General features: G+C 36.2%; 1 protein-coding gene across 2 annotated transcripts; it reads left to right on the top strand.

Moving 5' to 3' along the window:
* Positions 1–3,800: 3,800 nt before the first annotated feature.
* SRP68 (signal recognition particle 68) lies at positions 3,801–22,257 on the top strand. 2 transcript variants are annotated; one of them, XM_034408611.2, is made up of 16 exons: positions 3,801–6,060; positions 7,258–7,324; positions 7,597–7,710; positions 8,815–9,010; positions 9,760–9,842; positions 10,090–10,199; positions 11,061–11,143; positions 12,530–12,670; positions 14,785–14,883; positions 15,108–15,172; positions 15,365–15,524; positions 16,116–16,210; positions 16,789–16,918; positions 17,343–17,418; positions 18,605–18,657; positions 20,207–22,257. In XM_034408611.2, the coding sequence occupies exons 1-16, from the start codon at positions 5,769–5,771 to the stop codon at positions 20,432–20,434; spliced, it is 1,992 nt and encodes a 663-aa protein (XP_034264502.2). In that variant the 5' UTR covers positions 3,801–5,768; the 3' UTR covers positions 20,435–22,257. The 2 variants fall into 2 exon arrangements, with proteins under 2 accessions (XP_034264502.2, XP_087743322.1); XM_087887196.1 differs by having other exon boundaries at positions 5,870–6,060; positions 7,266–7,324.
* The last annotated feature ends 1,061 nt before the right edge of the window (positions 22,258–23,318 follow it).

Raw genomic sequence — 23,318 nt, 5'->3', positions numbered from 1 at the left:
TCTTTTCTTTCCTTCTTACTTTCTCTTCCTCCCCCTCTTCTTCTCCTCCCTACTTCCTCTTCCTTTCTCCTTCTCCTCCTCTCTTCCTCCCTCTCTTACCCTCCCTCCTAGTCTAATTTCCCTTCCCTTCCTTCATCCCTCTCTATTGCTGTATCCTTTTATGCATATGGACTACTCAGAGGGCTAAAAAAGTTATTTCTGACTGGTCCTCGCACTTTTGACCAGTCCTCAAACTTACAACTGTCCTCACATTTTACGTTTTTGCCCTATCTTGTCACCATGGTGAAGAGAAGCAGTTGTGAAATGAGTGACACGGTTGTTAAGAATGCTGCACGGGCATAAATGTGAGGATGGTCATAAGTGTGAGGACCAGTCAAAAGTGTGAGGACCTGTCAGAAATGACTTTTTTCAGCCCTCTGAGTAGTCCCTATACACATAGCCATGGCCATCCGGTCACATGACCAGCTAGCCACGCCCACCCAGTCACATGACCTCCAAGCCACACCCACAAAATAAGCCACGCCCACAGAGCCGGTAGTAAAAAAATTTAGAACCCACCCCTAGTTGGGGGTCACCACAACATGAGGAACTGTATTAAAGGGTCGCGGCATTAGGAAGGTTGAGAACCACTGCTCTAGTTCAAAATAAGTCTTCCAATAGTACTGTGACCTTCTTCAAATTCATATGCCTTCTGGAATAATTGAAATACTTGAACCTGAACCTGTTTCAGATTCAAAGAAACTGTTTCAAGCATCAATGATTTTGCACATCTCTAGAAGAGAATAATTTAGGGGAGAGAAGAGTTATAACATTAAGGGAAAGAATTATCACAAGCTTTTTAAAATTTTTCTTATTAAAATGTTAATAGCAGGGCTTTTTTTATTGATATGTATTTAAGAGTTTGATGTAGTAGTTAGGCCATGAGGTTATAAACTGGGAGATTGTGAGTTGTACTTCCCTCTTTGAGCCAGTCATTCTCTTTCAACCCTAGGAAGGAGCAATGGCAAACTACTTCCAAAAATGTTACCAAGCAAAGTAAAGGGACTTGTCTAGGCAGTTTCCAGGAGTCAATACTAACACAAAAACACACACAAAAAACCCTTAAAAGCTCTACGAAAAATAAATACAGCATAATAAAATAAAACATGTTATTTAAAGCAGAAAAAATAATACTAAGCAATAAGAAATGAGCAATACACATGTAGTCCATATATTTCACCATTCTATATCCTTAGTGTAATTATAATAAAGACTAGTATTTTTTTAGTTCCTATTTCTGAGGCTTGTAGAAGTATTTCGTAAACATACTTTGTTTGACTCACATACTGCAGCCATAAATAATGATTTATAAATGAACCAGATTGATTTAATTTACACATCACATCACACCAAACCAAAATGCAACAAATCAGTGTTTGTAGTAATGTGTGATCCAAAATTATAGAGTTGGAAGGGACCTTGGAGGTCTTCTAATTCAATACCCTGCTCAAGCAATACTGTTTCAAATAGTTGTCTAGTCTCTTCTTTAAAAACTCCAGTGTTGGAGCACCCACAATTTCTGGAGGCAAGTCATTCCACTGATTAATTGTTCTAACTTTCAAGAACTTTCTCCTTAGTTCTAGGTTGGTTCTCTCCTTAAGCCCATTCAGTTTTCAAAATGTAATTAAAATATGATTTGAAAAGAGATGAATAAATCAAGTCCCCAATCTCTCTTCATCCTGTATAAACAAAATCAAAAAAATGAAAGGGTTCCTTCAGTCTATGGAATTCAATCCACTTCATCTAGATGCTCCTCCCTAATACATTTAGTAGAGCCCATTATCACCCCAACATATAGAATGTTTACAGTCAGATTTTTTTTTTAATCTTTACCTGGAATCTGTCCTCCAATAACTTTATTACTCCATAGCCAACTGTTAGTCAACTTTCTTCTCTGCGATCTATTTTCAGGTACTCAAAAGAATGCTACCGTATGTAACTATGCTCACTTTAAGTTGATGCTGACCTGAAGGAAAGTGCAGATATGCCCTTGGGAATGAATTGAGCAGGTACAGATAGTCATCTTATGACTATTTATTCAGGGGTTGTTGTGACAGCATTGAACAAGTGATATCTGTAACCAATCCTTGGAGTTCCAGTCATCCCAGCCCCTCTATGACCATGTGATCGCGACAACCTGTTTATACTTACAACCAGCTGCACCGTCCTGCATCTGTGTGATTATCATTTTCAACGTTCTCTGCCAGCTTCCACAGAAAGATAGTCAGGAAGCTCCTTGCAGGGAAGGTCACACATCAGAAGTCTCCCATCTCTGTGTACCCTCCCCCAGCTGCTCTGAGCCCCTCTGCACTGGCTACTCATGCACCCTTAACTCACCTCCCTTATACCCTCATGCATTTTCTCCAACTTGCACCTCTTGCACACCTCCTCACGCCCTCCGATCCACATCACTCATGCACACCTTTAACTAAGGTGACCAGATGTCCCGCTTTTGGCAGGACAGTCCCGATTTATAACAATTTGTCCCACGTCCTGCGGCATTTTAAAAAAGTCCCAATTTTTGGAAAGAATGCACGACAAGCTAGGGAACGGCAGGAGAACGCGAAAGGAATATATGGTTTTCACTCACCCTCACCCTCTGCCTCTGTTGGATCGCTGGTCCCCGTTCGCTTACCCCGCCCACTCCCAATCTATTGCTGAGTCCCAGCTGATGGCTAGAGGGAAAAAAACTGTTTAAATTCTTGCCGCGGGGCTTCAAAGGGCCGCCCTACAGCTGATCAGTGTTAAAAGAAAACAAATGAGTAGACTGGTGCCTGCAAAAATAGAAAAAACAGCCCCTTTCAGCTTCAGCATAGGTTAATTACCATAAGTTGATTTGATCAGCCTCCCGACTCTCAGCTGATTTGCTCTCAGCTGTTTTGTTGAGGGCTCTGTTGCCAGCTAGCTGCAAAGAGGTAAATTGCTGGAGCAAATGTTTTTTTCCCCTAGCTATGCTGAAAAATCGAAACTGAAAGTAAAGCAGGGTCTTTACTGCAACGTGACAAAATGAGGCAGAGAGATTTCTTTTTCTTTTTCCTCACCAAAAAAGTAGGTGCAAAACTGCAAACAATGGGAAATTTAGGGCAAAAGAGGAGGTTCAAGATTTTAAAACACCAAAGAATAAAAGCTCTGTTTAACTAGGGAATTGTAATAATTGAGATACTATTAATTGTATATTGTGTTGAAAGCAAAAATGGTTAAGTTGTGGTTTGGAGGAATATATGGGGGAAATTATTTGGTTTATTATTATTGGTAAATATAATTAATTAATTTGTAAGAAATTGGATTGCATGGAAATAATTGGAATATTCATGTTCATATTGATTAATATACAAAAAAGATAGTTATATAACTGATTTATATTAAAATGTTGAATTTGTATTAAACAACTGTATTACATAATTACATAATTAACCAATGTGAGGATAGAAGGGAATAGAAGGGAAAAATTGAATTTGATTAAGATTAGAGATGAGGATGAAGGGTAATATTGGTTTTTTTAAAAAATAGATGAATAAATATGGCAAAAAGGAAATACAGAAATTGTAAATTTAATTGAAATGACTAAACACTGTTTAAATTTGTGAACCAGCCAAATACTCTGTTCAAAGAAAATACATTGTATGTTTGTATGTGTGTTTCTAATCATTGCTATTTATTCATATTTGTTCTCTTTTATTCTTTAAAGTTTAACAATTCATTCTTTATCTTAATATCTTAATATTTATTTGGGGTTGGTTTTCTTCCCTTTCATCTTTTTTATTGTACAGCAATCTTTCTCCTCAAACCTACCACCTCTCTTTTCTTTCCTTCTTACTTTCTCTTCCCCCCCTCTTCTTCTCCTCTCTACTTCCTCTTCCTTTCTCCTTCTTCTCCTCTCTTCCTCCCTCTCTTACCCTCACTCCTACTCTAATTTCCCTTCCCTTCCTTCATCCCTCTCTATTGCTGTATCCTTTTATGCATATGGACTACTCAGAGGGCTGAAAAAGTTATTGGTCCTCGCACTTTTGACCAGTCCTCAAACTTACGACTGTCCTCACATTTTACGTTTTTGCTCTATCTTGTCACCATGGTGAAGAGAAGCAGTTGTGAAATGAGTGACATGGTTGTTAAGAATGCTGCATGGGCATAAATGATGATCAATCATAAGTGCGAAGACCGGTCAAAAGTGCGAGGACCTGTCAGAAATCACTTTTTTCAGCCCTCTGGGTAGTCCTTTTGTGCACATGGGCTACTCAGAGGGCTGAATAAGTTATTTTTGACTAGTGCCCTCCCCCCCTCCCCCCCGGTCAATGGTGTCCCTCTTTACCAATGTTAAAATCTGGTCACCTTAAACACACACCCTAACCTGTATCTCATGCACCCCTGAAGACCCTCTCTCATACCTTTACGTATCCTTTTCCTTCCTCCATCTGGCAGCAGCCACTTATCTGCCTGCCAGTCTGGAACTTGCAACTTCCTTCTGGTTTCCCCACTGGGTTTGATTGTGGAAAGCTAGCCTCACCTAACAAATATGGCATTCAGTTAACAAAAGCAACTCTGGTAGGACTGTAGGGATTGTCATCGCTAAGCAATAAAGTCATAGATTATGACCGCATCAATTAGCAACAGAAATTCCAGTCCCAATTGCCACTGTAATTGGAACTACCCATTGTAAAAAGGACTCTCTGTCTGCTGGGCACAAGTCTACTACAAGATGCTTGTTTCAGGCAACATTAACAAATCAATTTTATAATCAAGTTTTAATACAATTTTTATTTGCTGCCTCAAAATTTAGTTTCCTTTTTAATTGATGAATAATCATAATAACGTTATTGCATTGTAATTCAGCAATTGACCAGATGTTCCCTTGTAAATTAATAAAACTACTCAGGTGCTTTTGCAGCTGTAAATTTTCCAAAGTAAGACTCCCTCTGTTTGAACACCAGGATACAGTATGCTAAAATTTAATTCCGTCTTTCGGAAAGAATATAAAGCAGAAATGAACACAACACACTTAACTAATACTAATTTATTATTTCAGTTTGTACAACCACCCCCTCACCCGCGGATTAACTATTGCACAAATCCTTCATGAAATAAAATGATCTCATCAGTTTTCTTTAAAAATTGAAAAAACCAACATCTACAGGTAAATCAAATTGATGTGATTTATTGACTAACTCAGATCAAGCACAACTGCCTTCTTTCTGTATTATTTATTACGATGTATTATTTCAATTTCGAGGCTGGTAGGCTCCATAGCAATTTTGTTCAGCTTAGCAACCACACACACACAAAAACACACACACACACACACAAATACACACATTCAAAGTCTTGTGCTCCTTTACAAGGTTCAACAGGCAAAAAACTAGGAGCAGTTTTCCATGGGGAAAAAAATGAATGGCAAAACTGCAGCCCTGATTTCTTGAATTCCCACCCCAATTCCCATCTCCATCAGCCTTATCCTGGTCTGCATGGTTTAGCAGTTCAACAACACCTGAAAAACCACAGGCAGCCCAACCCTATTATCAAAGCATTTTATAATATAATTGAAAGGCGCTCCTTTCAATGTCCCGACTTTCACAGACACTCCTTATATCTTCATCTTTTCGGCGACCCCAGAGCATATCCAGCCTGCGGCGCGCCCTAGCAAGCACATTTGGTGCTTTGCCTTTAAAATCTCCGACTTGTATACCCTTGCATTTAAACCCGGAGGGCCAGCAAGCAAGCGAGCAAGTCAAATTATGGCGTCTATTCCAGGAGCCGCTTTCCAAACACGCATGCGCGTGTCCTCCACCGTCCCGTCAGCCTCAGTGGTGACAGCTCGTGAGCGTGGCCACTTCCTGTCCCGTGATGCTTCACGTCCCAAGCGGAACAGGCACAAGATGGCGGCTGAGCGGCAGGTGCCCGGGAGCGGCGGCGGCGGCCGTGGTACCGGTGGTAGCGGCGGCGCTAGTTCCATGGCAGCCCTAGAGGATAACAAGGAGAATGAAAAACCCAAGTCCGGTGGCCTCGGAGATAGCCTGGGCCTGGAGAGTATCCTACCGGCGCGTTGGAGGGGAGAGCGCTAATGGGGACGTGTCACTTAAGGAGGCAAAGGGCGAGCCCTTCTCAGGCTTCGGCTTCTGCATTGAGAAGCTTCCGAACTTCGCGTATAATTCCTAATTGGTTTGTCTTCCCGAATTTCGGGTAGTGACGATCGATTTATTTCGCTGACTTTCAAGTGGATTTGACTGAAATTAACATAAGGGAAATATATAGTCCAAGGCATATTGGAGGTTAGAGGCTTCCCTTAGCTCTAAGATGTGCTACAATTAATTAGTTACAATGTGAAACCGCATTTGTTTTTGTTTTTCTTTTGCAAAACATTGCATGGAATAACTCATTAGCCAAGTTTGGGATCTTATATATAGGTAATAGGTACGCAGACACTCTGGTTTGTAAAACAGAGCAACTGGATTTTTAAACTAAACTCGTAATTGAAAAGTGGAGGAGGCAAAATATCAGGTATTTGCATGGACCATGTCAGAAACTTGTTGAGTAAGCAACCATATTTCTGTTTATAGATCTTTCATGATAACGTGAAATTTATATAACAGATAACAAGTTTCAAAAACTTATGTTTTAGAGAATGATACAGTTAAGTTATGCCGTCCAATTGTAAAATAAAATGGTACACAGAAATAATGTGAACCTGAAATGTTAATTTTATAAATTTTGTGAATATTCTAATGACAATTACTGTACAACTTTAATTAGTGGACACAACAGTGATATATAATGTTAATCTAATTCTAGAAATTTTTGACTTTCTCAGATTGTATAGTTTATGTTTGGGTAGTGATTTTGAAGTCACAATTAGAAATACATTTATATTATCTTGCCACTGAATCTAGTTAGTAATAGCAAATACAGTATACAGTAATTCTATTAATTTCCAAGTTCAATAGTAAATCATTACTTTAAAATTGCATCAGGTTTTAAATAACATATCTCAGGGTTGGTAAAATTGTAGCTGTTTTATTCCAAAGCCAAACAGGCAACAGAAAGGTTTAGGCTTAGAATATGAATGCAGGAAAATCTTTGTCATCCAGCTGATATTCCATTATAATCACGCTCAGAAACAGTCACTAACCTGTTATATTTGAATTTTTAAAAATAGTAAAATGTATATTTTATATGATTTAACTGTATAAGTTATATTGTTGGAAGTTTCCTTAACAAGTCTTTTAGTTCTTCAGATTATTAAAGAATCACAACAGCAACATGGCCTACGTCATGGTGATTTTCAGAGATATAGGTTAGTATGCAAGGAATAATCATAGAAGTTAACAGTTGAACAAGAAATGCCTTTGTTTTATTAATAAAAAATGCTTATTTCAATAGTTACAAATGATGCAGCTGATTTTAGAGAAGAAATTAAAAGTAGAATGAGTTAGATACCAATGCTAACTGTTTTGTCTTTAATATCACTGGGAATCAGGCATACATGGGAGGGTAGGGAAAGTAGATTGAAAGCAAATATTACTCTGAATAAGAATTAACCGTTTCTTTTCTCTTCACCCCTTGAAGAGGTTATTGCTCCCGTCGACTAAGGAGGCTCAGAAAAACTCTTAACTTCAAGATGGGAAATAGGCACAAGTTCACGGGGAAAAAAATAACAGAAGAGCTATTATCTGACAACAGGTACTGGAAGGTTCTATTAACTGCAAGATATAAAGGGCTGTATCTAGCACCCTCTTTTTAACCCAGCAGAATGGGTCATCTGATTTATCAAATTTCTTTTGCAGATGCACGTTCCCTCTCCTAGTCCATGAACAGAAAGATCTCTTGCATACCTTTGCATTTATATCCAACTGTACAGTTTGTATAGCCTTTTGTTGCCTGGAGAAACTACAGAACTGTAACAAGCCTCAATTTCCAAGAATAAATTTGGAATGCAAAGATGAAGTCAGGAGGTCTAGCCTCTATTTCTCCTAGAAACTCTGAACACAGACTTTGTGTTATGTTTGGAGGTCAAGCAAGCTAACCTATTTCTGCCTTCCATTTTTGAGTTGGAGATGGGAATCCGGTCTCTTTAGCTTTCTTCTGTCCTCATAGAAAAAGATGGGGACAGCATCCTGAGCAAAAGAGAGGTTAACCAAATTCCAAAATTGTATTAAATTATGAAACGTTGATAAAATAAATTGTACAGTGTCTTTGAACACTCTCAGATACAGAAAAATACAGTTACTTTACAAAGAAAACTACTTTTGTGTTCCTGAAGCAAATCTTAGAAATGATGTAGGTGTTTTAAAACATTTTAGTGTGTTTGAAGTTGTTTCGTTTCCATATAATAAGCATTCCAGTTTCTGTGCTAGTGTGCTAGAATGAAGTATTGAGACTGGTAAATTTTGCCTTCACACTTAGTGCTACACTGTTGTCCAAAATGCATGTCCTCTGGATACAGTATCAGAAATACTGTACTTCTAGAATATTATTGATGTATATATAAATGTACTGTCAAAATCCATCAAGATAATAGGTGAGGAAAGGCAAAGTTGATCTTCCCAGGATTGTAAGGATAAAAGAAGGCTTGTGGAAATGTCCTTCACCAGGAATTCTGAAGAGAGGGTGTGATGTAAATATAATCAATCACTTGGTAGAAAGGGACTTTGAAATTGGCTTTAAACAAGATGCCTGATTGGGGCAGAAGTATAGGAACAGATGCATTTGTTTTGTATTTCTGTTGAAATTCTCAAGGGAAATTATAAGTGCTTTGAATAATTTTTAATTGACCTTATGCTATAGATATTTACTCCTGATTCTTATGGATGCTGAAAGAGCCTGGAGTTATGCAATGCAGCTCAAGCAAGAAGCTAACACAGAACCACGCAAACGTTTTCATTTGTTATCTCGCCTACGCAAAGCAGTAAAACATGCTGAGGAACTAGAACATCTCTGTGAAAGTAGCCGGGTGGATGCCAAGACAAAGCTGGAAGCTCAGGTTAGGACTAGTTTTTAAAACTTTCCTAGAAAGGCAGAGAAAATGCACTAGAGTTAATTTCTTAGTGGACAATTGGATCTAAATTGTAGATAATAAAAGCTCCAGTGAAGAATACAGAAAGAAAAGAAAAAAGCTTATTATAGACAGTCTGTTTGGACACAACTCATAAACTGTTTTCAGAAGGGCCAACCTTCTGCTGTGTTACTTAATATGCAAAAAAGAGGAAGAAAAAACCCAACCTTATAAAAACTTACGTTTCAAATGTTAATCATTTGGGTTGTACAAGACACTATCCTTGAAACTCATTAAGCCATTCTGCAGTCAGAATAATCAGTTTCAGGGTCAGGATATTTTGATGGAACTTTTGCATGTCTTATTAATGTAATATGAAGTAATATGAATATTTGCCCAGGAGTCGTTTATTTCTTCTAGCAAACTAACTAAAAAGAGTATATTCCACCACTACTATTTCCTGTGGAAAAACAACTCGTAGTCTGCGTACATTTTCATTTTAGACAGGTGTCTGAAAAAATATTGTCTAAGTAGTAATAACAATTTGAACTCTATTTTCATGAAAATAAATAGCATACTTATTTGTACTTGATATTGGTATATTTCCTGGTATTTACTAATAGCTGCTATGGAAAAATCCAAAGGCAGTAGGCTACCATACAGTTATTTATTTATTTATTAGATTTTATTTTTGCACTACTTGCACTACTTATCATCCATCTTCATTTTTCTTATAGGCATACACAGCTTACCTTACAGGTATGCTTCGATTTGAACATCAGGAATGGAAGGCAGCAATGGAGGCTTTCAACAAGTGCAAGTGAGTTTCAATTTTTTTTATTTCTATGTCCATTGTCTATTAAACAGTTTTTTCTCATTCAGATTTTTCTGGATGTAACATTTTTTTTTTCTTGAACTTTTTAAAATCCATGTAATACATTTTGTTTCTGCATAGCCTAGTGATGAAGCTTAAAAGCTCAGTATTTTTACAGTAACCCCTCAAATAGAAAGAAATGGTTTTTAATACTGTAAAGTACTGACTATTTGCTTTCAACCTCCTTTTGCAGAACCATTTATGAAAAGCTGGCTAGTGCTTTCACAGAAGAGCAGGCAATATTATATAATCAGCGTGTGGAAGAAATCTCTCCAAATATTCGTTATTGCGCTTATAATATTGGTAAGTAAATCAAGAAGAAAAATATATTGAGTGAATTTAATAATTATTATTCTCATACACTCCTACCAACGTTGACAAGGTAAGCTACGTAGAGCAAACCCCACTTCTTTCTAGCACTGAAGATGTTACCTAGCTGTGTAATGAAATATATGCAAGAAAACAACCAAGCTCAGAGAGCATCAGGGACTCCACTATTCTTATACAATCGCCTGTGAAATTAATGCATTAGTAAGATTGAATGCAGAATATTTTTCAGTGTGATATTTATATTAATTTAAACAAATCCAAGCTTTCATACTTTTTGAGAAGAGCATGCAAATGTCCAAGGTGACAGTTATTAATGGGATTCTTAACATGTTCTCTTCATTTATCCAAATAAAAAACCAACATCTTTTCCTTCTTGCAAAAGAAAAAAAAGGCAACTTTTATGGAAGACTACTAAGAAACCTTCCGTCACATTTTTGTCTTTTGCTGCAGATTACAATTTTCTTTATTGATTAAACTATGCCCACCCATCTTTCCAAGGCAATTCTTTGATTTGCATAATAATGCAAATATTTTTAATATATATTACAGACCAAAATGTTAATATTTAGATATACAGTATTAAATACATAATTTGGATATGTGTGGCCCTTCTCTTAAGATTTTTGGTGTGATGTATAGATAGCAGCTAACTATATACTGATACTCTTAGTTTCTTGCATATTCTTGCTTATTTAAGTAGGTTAAAATATATGCCATTGTGATGCTCTCATTCCCCTGTGCTGTGAGCTTTCTTGAAGTTTTGCAGTGCGTTTTTGTTAAGTGAGAAATTGTGCTGGATGACAGGCTAATTGAATTCTGTCCCTTGTTTCTTAGGTGACCAGTCTGCTATTAGTGAGCTAATGCAAATGAGGCTGAGGACTGGAGGTACTGAAGGTCTCCTTGCTGAAAAACTAGAGGTAATTAATCTCACACTTTTCCCTTTTGGAAAAATGGCTACTGATGCCTGATTTTAACTGATATGTCACTTTTCTTTTTAAGAAATCTAAAATACAGTGTAAAAACCCAAAATTCAAAATTATCTTACAAAATAATACTTTGAAATTATTTTAAAAACACAAAAGCTAATTTTTAACCTGATCGTAGAGTTAAAAAACCTGTAACTCTCCACTGTCACAGCAGCAGTAGTCGGAGGTGACTAGAATTGCAGTTTTAAAAAACCTAGAGGGCCACAGATTCTGGTTCTGTGAAGAATAACAGGAGAGATGGGAAACTAATAATTGTACAATTAATGTCTTCATTTTCTTCTATAAATCAAATACTATCTGTTTAAAATAAAGTTGGGTCTTCCTTGTGGGTAGTTCTAAAAATATTTCTTTTGTTTCCCCTATCTGATTAATTCATTTGTTTAATATTAAAAATTATCATTTTTGTGCTGCCCCAAATGGTACCATTTGTGTGATTTTGCCATTTTGCAAATTATATAAATTGCAGCAGAAATTTAGTCCTTGCATGAAAACACTGTTGCATTGCTGTCCACTGTATTTTAAAAGAAAGGAAGTATTTGGGCTGCAGTTGAAAAAGCGATGTGCTGTATAGTTTAATGTCATCTTCATGTGACATAGAATTTGAGCTAGTATTTTATCTGCTCGTAGCAACTGCTAACAGAATAGTTCATCATTTTAAAGCTTGTACTTTTGTGGATTGAGATTGGACAATGCATTTCTCATTTTCCACTTCAGTTTCTTGCCAATAGTTACATATATACAACTTCATACAGTGCCCTTCATACATTTATTTGTGAGGCTTACATACTCTTGGTAGTAATAGTCTCCCCTAGGAGTTTGTCCTGGAAATGCTTTGGAGCTGCAGAAAAACCTTGCTCTCCACTAAGTATTATGGCACCATGCTTAAAATCTTATACTTAAACTTGCCTTTCAAACTTGCCTTTCTGTATCTGAGAACACCCAAAGCAAACTTCCAGCCTTTCCTCCACTTCAGTAGGCCATCCAGTAAATCTGTATGTTGATGTTTGCCAAGAAGTACCTTTTTGGAAATCTTTGAAAGATATGACAGTGTCCCCAAGACCTTATGCTTCCCAACAACCTTGATTAATCTTTTAATCTGAGGCAAAGGCTTCTTTTTAATTTTATATGTATAAAATCACTTTAAGAACATGTTTTCCAGTTATTGATTTGATCATGATTTGTGATTGCAATAACTTGAAACTTAAACTTTCATAGTTTACAGTTGTATATTACTTATTGCATACAGTGAGAAATATGTATTGTGAGAAATAAATGTTTTTCATTAGAGCGCCAAACCAAAATTTCCCTGTTTTCTAGTCATTAATCACACAGACTCGAGCAAAGCAGGCAGCCACTATGAGTGAGGTGGAATGGAGGGGAAGAACTGTGCCTGTGAAAATAGACAAAGTGAGAATCTTTCTGTTGGGGTTGGCAGATACTGAAGCAGCTATAACTCAAGTAAGTAAACTCTCCTGAAACCTGTGATTTTAACTCTTAAGCAGGGTCCTATGGTCATGTGAATTTGGTAGCTACACTATTATATTCTGATTTCTATACAAAGGAGGAAATTTAAATATAATTTGTTATGTATTTAAATTCATTTGTCACTGAATATGGGCAAGAAATCATGCCAGTTCAGTTTATTTTATTGTCATCATAGACTAATTGAAAATTAATTCAATTTTTTTTAAAAAAAAAAAAAAACCAAAATAGGGTGTGGTGAAAATGAACAATTTAACACAATAAAATGAAAAAAAAGTACTTGGCTTGTTTGTGTAAAAGACGCTTAGAAGCTGTTTATTGATATATTACAGTGAGTGCTCCAGGTAACAAAGCAGTATTAGGAACCAAAACCTTTGTCTAAAAATGGGGGTAACGGTTCATGATACGAAGTAATAAGAATACAGCTGTCACTTGGCTGTTTGCGACCAAATATTGTAATGGGAAAAGACTGGGCCATGTCTTGCTCATTCCTGGTTTATAGGGATGGTATTGAACATCACCCTGGGACATGTGAACAAATAATGCTTTTGGTGTTTTTTCAAGCAGAAAATTGAAATTCATAAATTCCATATTTAAAAAAGTAACAGCTTGTGACCCAGGAAGCTTAAGTTACTTGTCGAAACTCTTAATCTTGTCCAAGAACATTGTACTCTCAGTTCGGATTATTGAGTAATATGCTGTTATTTAACTCTTCTGTTACTGTACCTTTTTCAAAGTCTTAAATTCATGTGCTGTGGTGCAGTCTCTTGCCTGTGACTTGGGAATGAATCAAAGCAGCATATGCTACAAAATCCTGAATGTTTTCTAACTCTTCCTTTCAAGGTATCTTAGAAGATAAATAACTGTGTTAGAAAAGGAAGATAAATTCATTTTTATTTAAGTAAAATAATAAAATTCCACCTCATTTCCTTTTGTTTCAGCGTTACTATTCTGGCATTTCCCCTTCGCATGTTTGAAGTTGAAATGGCCTCACAGGTGGAGCAACCAAACTAGTCTGACCTGTCTCTGATTATTCAAATTAGAAAACTTAACTTCCCCTGAGTTCTTTGAAAATTAGAGGCTTACTTTTACATTGTATTAATCCAGTTAAACATTGGAGGCATAAATAAATATAAAGCAATTTAAAAAAATAAAATCTGCCCTAAAATTGTGAATCTCATATTCTAGCATTTTTTCTGGAGATCCGCTCAGAGTAGTCAAAATTCTAAATAATTGAACTGTAGAATATATCCAAACACATAATCTTTTAACAATAGATCTTGAGTAATTTTAATCTGACAAAAGTGTTGCGTATTATAAAATGCTAATGAATACCTAAGGCTATTCTAACTTTGGGAATGTTTCTTCCCAATCTTAGATTACTAAGCAGGAAAAGTATCCACAGAGATCAATCAGTTTCCTGTCCTTAATCTGTCACAGAAAATAGTGCTGTTGACTTTGAAGGTTGTTTTTTTTTTTTAGTGGGAGAAAGGAGGGCAAATAAAACTGTAGGTTATCAACAACAAAAAGATTCCTGACAGTCTGGTGGTAATAAATTACAGTTTTAAGCATTAGAATAGGAACTGCATTTTAGAAAACTCCAAAATAAAATTGAATTGAACCAAATTAGAGGGAGATCATAGTGTGGCTTATTGATAGAGAATATGAGATGGAACTCTTTACCAAATAATATATGATTTTGGGTGTTCTTGCCAATATTCTCCCTGCACTATTTTATGCCATGATTGTATGAAGTGGAAGATGTTGGTTTTGTTTATTGGTTCACACTCTATTAAATTTAGGAAATATTAACAGAATCACTTTGGAAGGTTTTCTGTTTTGTTGTTGTTGTTGTTGTTGTTGTTGTTGTAATCTGAAGAGCTCAATTGTGCCCCTTCTGTTATATCATAGAAATATAAAACAGATTTAATCTCCACAGTTTATCACTAAGTAATAACAGTTTCACTAATGTTGCATATAATACAACATGTTTGTAAGACTCACTGGTTGCAATTGTTAATGTAAGTTTTAGCCTCTTTTGATTTCAGTGATTGAAAAGATTATATATGTTTCTGTGCTACTTTATTTAGGCAGAAGAAGAAGAAACTAAAGAACGTTTGTTTGAATCTTTACTGAGTGAGTGCCGGGATGCAATACAAGCCGTTCGCGAAGAGCTGAAGCCAGATCAGGTGGGCCATAAAGTAGAAAGTTTGTGCATTTGTCTCTCCTTTGGTTAGAAAGGCAGGATATAAATAAAATCATTGTTGAGTCTGCTTGAAGAACTATTTGATGCTAGGTCCCACTTGATCCTTTGTGAAGCTATAATAAACTGCAGCTATCCCTCAGTTTTATTTGCATCCAGATATTCTTTTCTAAAATAAATAAATTACACCTAATGTTTTGTTTCCTACAGAAGCAACGGGATCACACTTTGGAAATAGATTCTGGAAAAGTCAGTAATATTCAGTATCTGCACAGGTAAAGAGCCTTTCTAGAAATGCATGACGGTTAGATTACTATTTGTCATTCAGGACAAATAGTAGGACCGTTTGGGTGTCATCTCACTCTCTTGTCTGCCCAGCTCATCATCTATTAACAGCTTTGTATATATTCAAATAAATCTGAAATGACTGTTAGTAATAATGCAGTTTTTAATACTCTGCTTTCCAGTTACCTGACCTACATCAAGCTGTCTACAGCAATCAAGCGCAATGAGAGCATGGCAAAGGCACTACAGAAGGCACTCCTTCGTCAGCAGCAGCCCGAGGAAGATGGCAAGCGTGTTCCTCGACCTCAGGATTTGATACGCCTTTATGACATCATCTTGCAGGTAAGCATGTAAGGAGTGATTTAGCAGTGGAAAGGAGAGGTTTATGGTTCCAGTTTTCTTTTATCTCTAACAAGGTGATTGCAAAGTAGATCGGGAAAAGGTGTGCTATTAAATTGGAAATGCAAGTCAGACAGGGCGCGCAAATTGTTAGCATCAGAACCTATTCCTCCATTAAAAACACGGTAGAAGTGTTGAAAATAAAGAGGTTTTCTGAAATTTTGCTTCATGCAAAATAATATTTTCATGACCACTACATATAATAAACATATACCTTACTTTTAAGGATCACACAAAGTTGCTTCCTAAATAATTTTAATAATTGCAGGTTATTTTTTTGGACAGCAGATAAAGGGTGTTATCTTGTAAAGAGATTACGGTATTTGAAAACAATGCTCTATTCATTTCTGTACTATTGATTCAGTTTGTTAAGCAAATAGTGCTGATTAAATGAAATTATTGCTGGTTTACCATTGTCAAATTTATTTAATTGGATAAAATATTTATACTGTTTGTTGTAAAGTTTATTTACATTTAAGGGCTTTTTTTTTTTTTTTTTTTTTTTTGGTCTTCTCATTTTGATCACACTTGAAGAATCTGGCAGAATTGCAACAACTTCCTGGCCTAGAAGAAGATAAAAGCTACCTGAAGGAAATAGGAATAAAGACCTTGGTGTATAAGGCTTACCGGTAATTCCCAGACAAACAAAGTTACTTGTTCAGTCACAGTTAAGCAATCACAATCATACAGTGGCTTGGATCCGAACAATAGTGTAATGAGCGGCAAAATATATTTGTGCTATTCCAAGTCAAGAAAGGTCATAAAATGAGGCAAAACTCACTTAACAAATGTCTCATTTAACAACATAAATTTTGGGCTCAATTGTGGTTGTAAATCGAGGATTACCTGTAATGAGTTCAGAATTGTAGGAAATGTTCCAGTTATTTCTGTAGAAACAACCATTTCACTGTTTCTCCCCCTCCCTGACATAGTTCCTCAAGACAGTTCAGAGAGGGGGATATAAAGTGGGAAAGACTGGGTGTGAATAGTTTCAAGAAAATTGTGCTTATAGAGCAGGGGTGTCAAACTCATGTCATGTGACGTATCACAACTTTCCCCCTTCGCTAAACCAGGAGGGGGTAGCTAGCGTGACGCATCCAGCCCACGGGCCATGAGTTTAAAACCCCTGTCATAGAGAATTGATACTTAAGAGTTAATTGAGCCATAGTTTACCAATCTACTTGGTATGGTCTTCTGTTCCTCCTAGATGCTTTTTCATTGCACAGTCATATGTCCTGGTGAAAAAATGGAGTGAAGCTCTTGTTTTGTATGATCGAGTGCTGAAATACGCCACTGAAGTTCAGGCTAAAGCAGGGACTAAAAAAAGCAACTTAAAGGTAGGAAACAAATTATGAAGTATGCATTAACAATTCTAAGGTGATGTAATGGAGGGCATACATATTTAAATTGATTAGATTCTGCTAACTGTAATGTACAGTTCTGATTCATTCGTTGAAATAAATTTAGGACCGATTGCCCGTTTTTAAGACTATAAAATCAAATTATTTGGGTTTGTCTTTCATTAGATGATGTGTCTGTGTGTGAGAGAGAGCGAGAATGAGAAAGAGAGTTATTATACTACATATATTTGTATTTGGCAACTCAAAAGGGCATATGTATTTAATACTCCTTTTATTTTCCTAACAATGAAAAAGAAAGAAACATTAGCAAATCTAGTTTGGGGGGGGGGAATGAACATGGAGGGAAAATGAAACTTTACTAAGTAATATATCTTTTATGGAATTGGTCTGAATTAAATAGGAGCTACCTGATGTTCAGGATCTGATTACTCAAGTAAATGCAGAAAAATACTCCTTGCAAGCAGCTGCCATATTAGGTGAGTGTGGCTTTCCAGATTCCTACATACACAGTATTCATGGGGAAATGCTTTCAAGATTCAAGAGGCGGGGTCTGCAAACATTTCAGAATGGAAGGCAGGAATGGCTATGAAGGACTTTCCTTTTTTTAAAACGTGGTTCTATAGCTTTATTTTTTCAGTGGCTTGACTGGGCAATTCTGGAAAGAAAAAGTAATCATTGCCCAACAGCTGATAGGGAAGAAATATAGGCTCGGTCTAAATTAAAGTTATAAATTAGACTTTAAAACATCTTTGCCACAATCCAATTTTTTTATATTCACTCCCCTGTCAAGCTGTATTGCTTCTCTGTAGACCACTGGGAGGATAAAGCCTTTTCCCTTTGACTCTTAGATAATATTGGTTCATGATCTGTTCATCTGTTACCTTCACTGCTGCATATTCTGTCCACTTCTGTTCATCCTTTCACACCTAAAACTCCTCCTTTCTAACCAGAATTCTGCCACCAAGATAATTAACTTCTGATATTCTTCAGAGTCATAAGTACCTCAGAGATTGAAGGCAACCTCCTTTTGAAGTCTGTTGACCTTCTGTTCTCTCCTCTGATGTATTGCTCTTTGTAAATTTCACCATTGTCATCTATTCATTTGCTCAAATATGTGTCTTTTTTTCCTTTGATGCTTATAGCTTTTTCTCTATAACTTAACTTTTATCTAAATTTATTAGCGTAAGCCTATGCACTTCACTTAACATAAGTATGTATGACATACTCATTCCTGTGTCAGACTTGGATTGGAACCAACCATTCCTTGACCTGTCTCTATAATAGTATACTATATTCTATCTCTGTGTCTGTCTCTATATCTATCTATCATCTATCTATCTATCTATCTATCTATCTATCTATCTATCTATCTATCTATCTATCTATCTATCTATCTATCTATCTCATATGTCCACCTATCTCACAAGAAGCAACTCTGAGTGACATACAACAATACAATTAGGTTATACAATTAGATTTGGGGCAGGGTAAAAATGGATACCATGCAACATTTACATTTTAAGGAGAAAGTTTGGAGATAAGCATTATCATAATTTATAGACAATTTCATTGTTCACATTTTTAAAATGTAGCCTTATGTTCTTGTTCTGGTTTAATTGCTAGTAAATGCATTTTCCTCAAATACTTCTCTGATTCTTTCAGATGCTGATGACAGTCATGAGGTAGAATCTCCATCCCAGGTCAAAGATGGCAAGGTAAGCAACTTTCTGTGTATGCAATAAAAGCACAATTTCAGAAGGAGCCTAATTTCTTATGTTATAGAGTGTCAATATATAATTTCAATTACATATATTAGAAATATGATGACAGAAATCTTTAATTGTCCCTATTTGTTTAGAAAGTTTTCTGGTTTATTTTTTTTGGCATAGAATCATACAAAACAATGGATTTGATGGAAAAGAAGCTCAAAAACAATCAGGGAGAACACAAACAACAACAACAGAGTGCCTCCTTAATTGTGCTGCTTTGTTTTTGCAGAGTTAACATTAGAATAATGAATTTTAAAAATACCCAGAAATTTAGTAAGCTCCCTAAACATTAGAGACATCCGTAGGGCTCCCTAAACATTAGAGACATCCGTAGGAATCACGAGTATGTTCTGTCTGTGCATTTTTTCTATTCATAGCCTATGCATAATTTCAGAGAAAAGATTTACAGCATGAACTTGGCAAAAAAAAGTCTAAGAGATTTTTGAAAATTGAAGATTTAGGTGCATGATATTATAAAATATTACATGTAGTGGCTCTTCTATTTTTTCTTTATGCTAATTGAAGCTGGGGGAAATCTTGATCAAGACTACTATATGGGAGACTGATATTTTTCCATCTCCCACCTCTTTCTTTGTGTGGATCAGGGATGGTGCCATGTAGGTCAGCAAGTGCGAGGGAGGCTTAGAGAGGGTTGTGAAGGGGTCAGTGCAGCACAAGGCCAGAGTGGCTGGTTGTGTGTGTGCAGGTGTAGAAGACTGACACACACACCCCCAATGACTTGCGACTTTCCCTTCCAGTTCCCCATTGACTTTATAGGGAAGCTGGTAGGGAAGATTGCAAATGGCAGTCATGTGATTGTGGAGCGCTCATAAGTGCAAAAGAATTGCCAAGCATCCAAATCACAGTCGTGTCTGCCAGCTGCTGGGGTGGCTGTAAGTCCAAGAACCGGTCATAACCATCATTCATTCAGTGCCTTTGCAACTTGGAATGGTTGCTGAATGAATGGTCATAGGTTGGGGATCACCTTAATCATAATTGGGTTTCTTTAAAACAGAACAGCTTTCTGGTAACATTTAGTGCATCATTGCTTAGTCCTAATATTAACCAGGTATTTGCAACTCCATTAGAAACTTATACTTAACATTTAGTTTTCTCTTCTGCATTTGCTAGCATAATAGTATTTCCACAATAGATTTGAATAATTTTCTGAGGTTTCCTCAGCAACTATTCATACATCCATAATGGATGTACCTACTTCATTGCCTTGAATGCATTATCCAGAAAGTTAGATATTTCTGTCATTAGACTAGAACTAGGTTTTCCAGCCATGGCAAGTTCCAGGTGTGGACTTCAATTCTCAGAATTCTTCTCAACCATAACCATGCTAGCTGTGGAGTTTAGGAAGTTGAAGATCATTTATTAGAGAAATGTGCAGATTGGGCAGGTTGAAAAATCTTAAAAGTAGAGGATTAAGTAGCAAACGTTTTCCAAATGAACTAATTTTTGTTCCTGTTTATCTTCCTTTATTATCAAGCCACTTTCTGAACGATTTGAGATTTTCTGCCTGGATCCTTCTCTTGTCAGCAAGCAAGCAACTCTGGTGCATTTCCCTCCAGAATTCCAGCCAATTCCATGCAAGCCTTTATTTTTTGATCTGGCTCTCAACCACGTCACTTTCCCACCCCTGGAAGATAAAGTAGAGCAGAAAGCAAAGAGTGGTCTTACAGGATATATCAAAGGCATCTTTGGATTCCGGAGTTAACCAGGGCTCTTTTCAAGGAAAATGTTTCCTTTATATTGGGGAAATCTGCAACAGGTTCAGACCTTATCTGCTTGAGTCTAAAATCCACATGGGAGGTTTTCAATATTTTCCAGTATTCTGTCTATCCATCCAATTTATTAGAACCATTTCAATCTGAGAACATAAAAAATGTGCTCTGTCTCCAGCCTTATCTCAAACTGAAGAAAACACCTGAGGTCTGAATCCACTCACACCGAGTGCCTCAGGCAGGAACAAGTATCCATTTTGTAAGGATCATTTATTTTTGGTAGCTGATACCACAAATTTAATTTTTAAAAAGCTAACTCAGTCGTCTGGACAAGACACAGCAGAGGGAAACCAAAGGCACAGATTTTTACAGAATTGAACTGCCTCAACCAGAATCTGTAAAAACTCAGTTTAATTGATCCTTGTACTGCCTGCCGAGTTTAATTTTCACTTCTAACTATGGATTGAAGATCAGAGTTGATAGATTATGTTTAAAATCCATATAGTAGATTATACTACAGGCTTTAAAGAATATCCTTATATAAACTTTCCTTTAAAAGGCATCACTTCCTAATAAGTTCTTAGAGGATCTCTTTTGGATACTAAAGAGCCTCAGCTTCAGAAAGTTATTCTCCATTTCTGCATTAAAAGCCCTTTCGTTTTTTTATTTTTTTTCTCATTCAATTTATTTGAATTGGCAAATTGGAAAGGATGCTTATTTTGTACTTTTCATCCTTTCTGAAAATTATACATTGTGGTTTTAAATAATCCACTTTGTGAAAACTCAATAAATGAAGCCACTGGAATCTTAAGCAATAAAGATTTTAGTCAGATATTAAGAGGCATTTTTTTGTGAGAACATTTACAAGTGTGGTAGGAATTCCAATATCTTAATATCTTTTCCCAAAATGAAACAAAGAAAAATATCTATCTAGATACATCTTTTAAATATGTGTTCTGTTTCCAGCTATATTATTAGTCTTAAATGTAATCTAGTTAGTCTGAAATATTACTTGGATCAGCTAGTCTTTAGCTATCTTTTAGTGTTCATACAGCACCATATTTTTGTCATACTCCGTTCCAGTTTTGCTCTGCTGCTTCTTGGCTTTGTTAAAAACAGTATTAAAATTGGATTATTCAGTTAGGAATGTTCCACAAAAACAGTTTCTCTAGCATTGTGCTAATACACTCTAGAGAATTATAATTTCCAAACCAAATTGGGTGTAATTGTACCAAAATTATTGGGACTGTTTATCTTGTATGAAAAGCTATCACAATTCTCATTAGGACTTAATTGTGCCACTTCTGTTTTAAAATACGTGTGTGAAATGGACTCTCTGGTCTGTTGGGCGAGTAGAATTTTATAGAAAAAACTTATTGTAGGGGGGAAAGGAAGCAAAAGATATTTTTTACTGTATCAAGTGATTAAATTTGAGATTGAGATGGGGCATGATAAACTGATAATTTATCAGTTTTCTTAAAACCTTAAATGGAAATAACAGATTTGACTCAAGAAACTATGGCCCAGTATCATTTTTGGAAATATGTCTGTTAGGGTTTTTCTTTTGTGGATTGTATTTTGCTTCAAACTTCCTGTCCTGATTTTGAATTAAATCCAAGAATTGTATTCTTAAGAGGTGCAATACAACTTATTTTTGTTTACCTCCCACCTCCAAACTTTTGGGTAACTGGTACATTCCGCTCCATTTATCTCTGCTGCCTTAATTAGTTATAAAATATTTGTTAAGATGTGGCACAAAGTATACTAGAAAGACAGAAAAGAAACCTTTAAACAATAAAGACATATTCTTGCTACAGCCCAGTTTTAAACAGTTTAAACAATTCAACTGCATGTTCTGCTTTCATTTAAACTTTCCTTCCTGTAACATTTGAAGAACACCTTTGCAAGTAGGATTTTTCCCAGAGAACTAAACATATGACTTGATTGTTACAATAAAAATGTTTACGGTTACCATAAAGATGTGGACACCATCCCCTCCCACATGCACTCATTATTAGTTGGCACATTGTAGTACATTATTTCATGAATAGATTGAATCTAGTCCTTGATTTACAACCACAATTGAACCCAAAATGTCTGTTGCTAGGCGACACAGTTAAGTGAGTTTTGCCTCATTTGATGACTTCTCTTGCCACAGTGGTTAAGTGAATCACTGCAGTTGTTAGTAACATGATTGTAAAGTAAAATCTGGCTTCCCCATTAACTTTGCTTGTCAGGCACAAAAGATGATCACATGACCCCGGGACATGGCAACCGTCATCAATATGTGCCAGTTGCCAAGTGCCTGAATTTTGATTATGTGACCATGGGTATACTACAATGGTCATAAGTGTGAAAAATGATCATAAGTTGTTTTTTTACAATGATGTAACTTGGAAAGGTCACTAGACAAAAAATGGTAATTTGAGGGCTTCCTGTATTTAATTGTCCTGAACTGATATGGTTGCCTACAAGTCCTCAATATTAAACCATCTAAGCTCTGTATGTATGTAGTTACAAGAAATTAGGATTTTAAATCTTGTTGAAAGTTGGGATTGGGGGCAAGAAGAATCTTCCAACAGCAATTAACACCCAGAAAGGCAACAATCATACTTATTTGTACATACCACAGCATGAAAGAAAAAAGGGTTACTGTAAAGTACTCAAAACACCCACACAATAATAAATACTACAGTTTCTGTGGAGGAACTACAACTGCCTAATAACAAAAGATTCTGTAAAATGCATTATTGATTCATTTTTCAGAATTAAATTACAGAATTTGGTCAACAAGCAAATTCCTGGATATCATAAATTTACTTGCATATCCAAGGTGACAAATTGGAGTTCAGCTTTTGATATAAAATCTCAAGTGAG

Source organism: Pantherophis guttatus, chromosome 2 (genome assembly GCF_059756535.1).
Source record: "Pantherophis guttatus breed Tessera chromosome 2, ASM5975653v1, whole genome shotgun sequence".
In the NCBI taxonomy this organism is placed as follows: Eukaryota; Metazoa; Chordata; class Lepidosauria; order Squamata; family Colubridae; genus Pantherophis; species Pantherophis guttatus.
The sequence above is the reverse complement of the archived record's forward strand: the minus strand, read 5'-3'. Positions and strand labels throughout refer to the sequence as shown.

What these genes read in the sequence shown, in the direction of transcription:
- SRP68 (XM_034408611.2), top strand. Translation starts at nt 5,769, where the DNA reads ATGGCGTCTATTCCAGGAGCCGCTTTCCAAACACGCATGCGCGTGTCC. An exon ending in AGATAGCCTGGGCCTGGAGA is followed by an intron (nt 6,061 to 7,257) that starts GTATCCTACCGG and finishes CAAGTCTTTTAG; the next exon opens with TTCTTCAGATTATTAAAGAA. An exon ending in GAGCTATTATCTGACAACAG is followed by an intron (nt 7,711 to 8,814) that starts GTACTGGAAGGT and finishes CTTATGCTATAG; the next exon opens with ATATTTACTCCTGATTCTTA.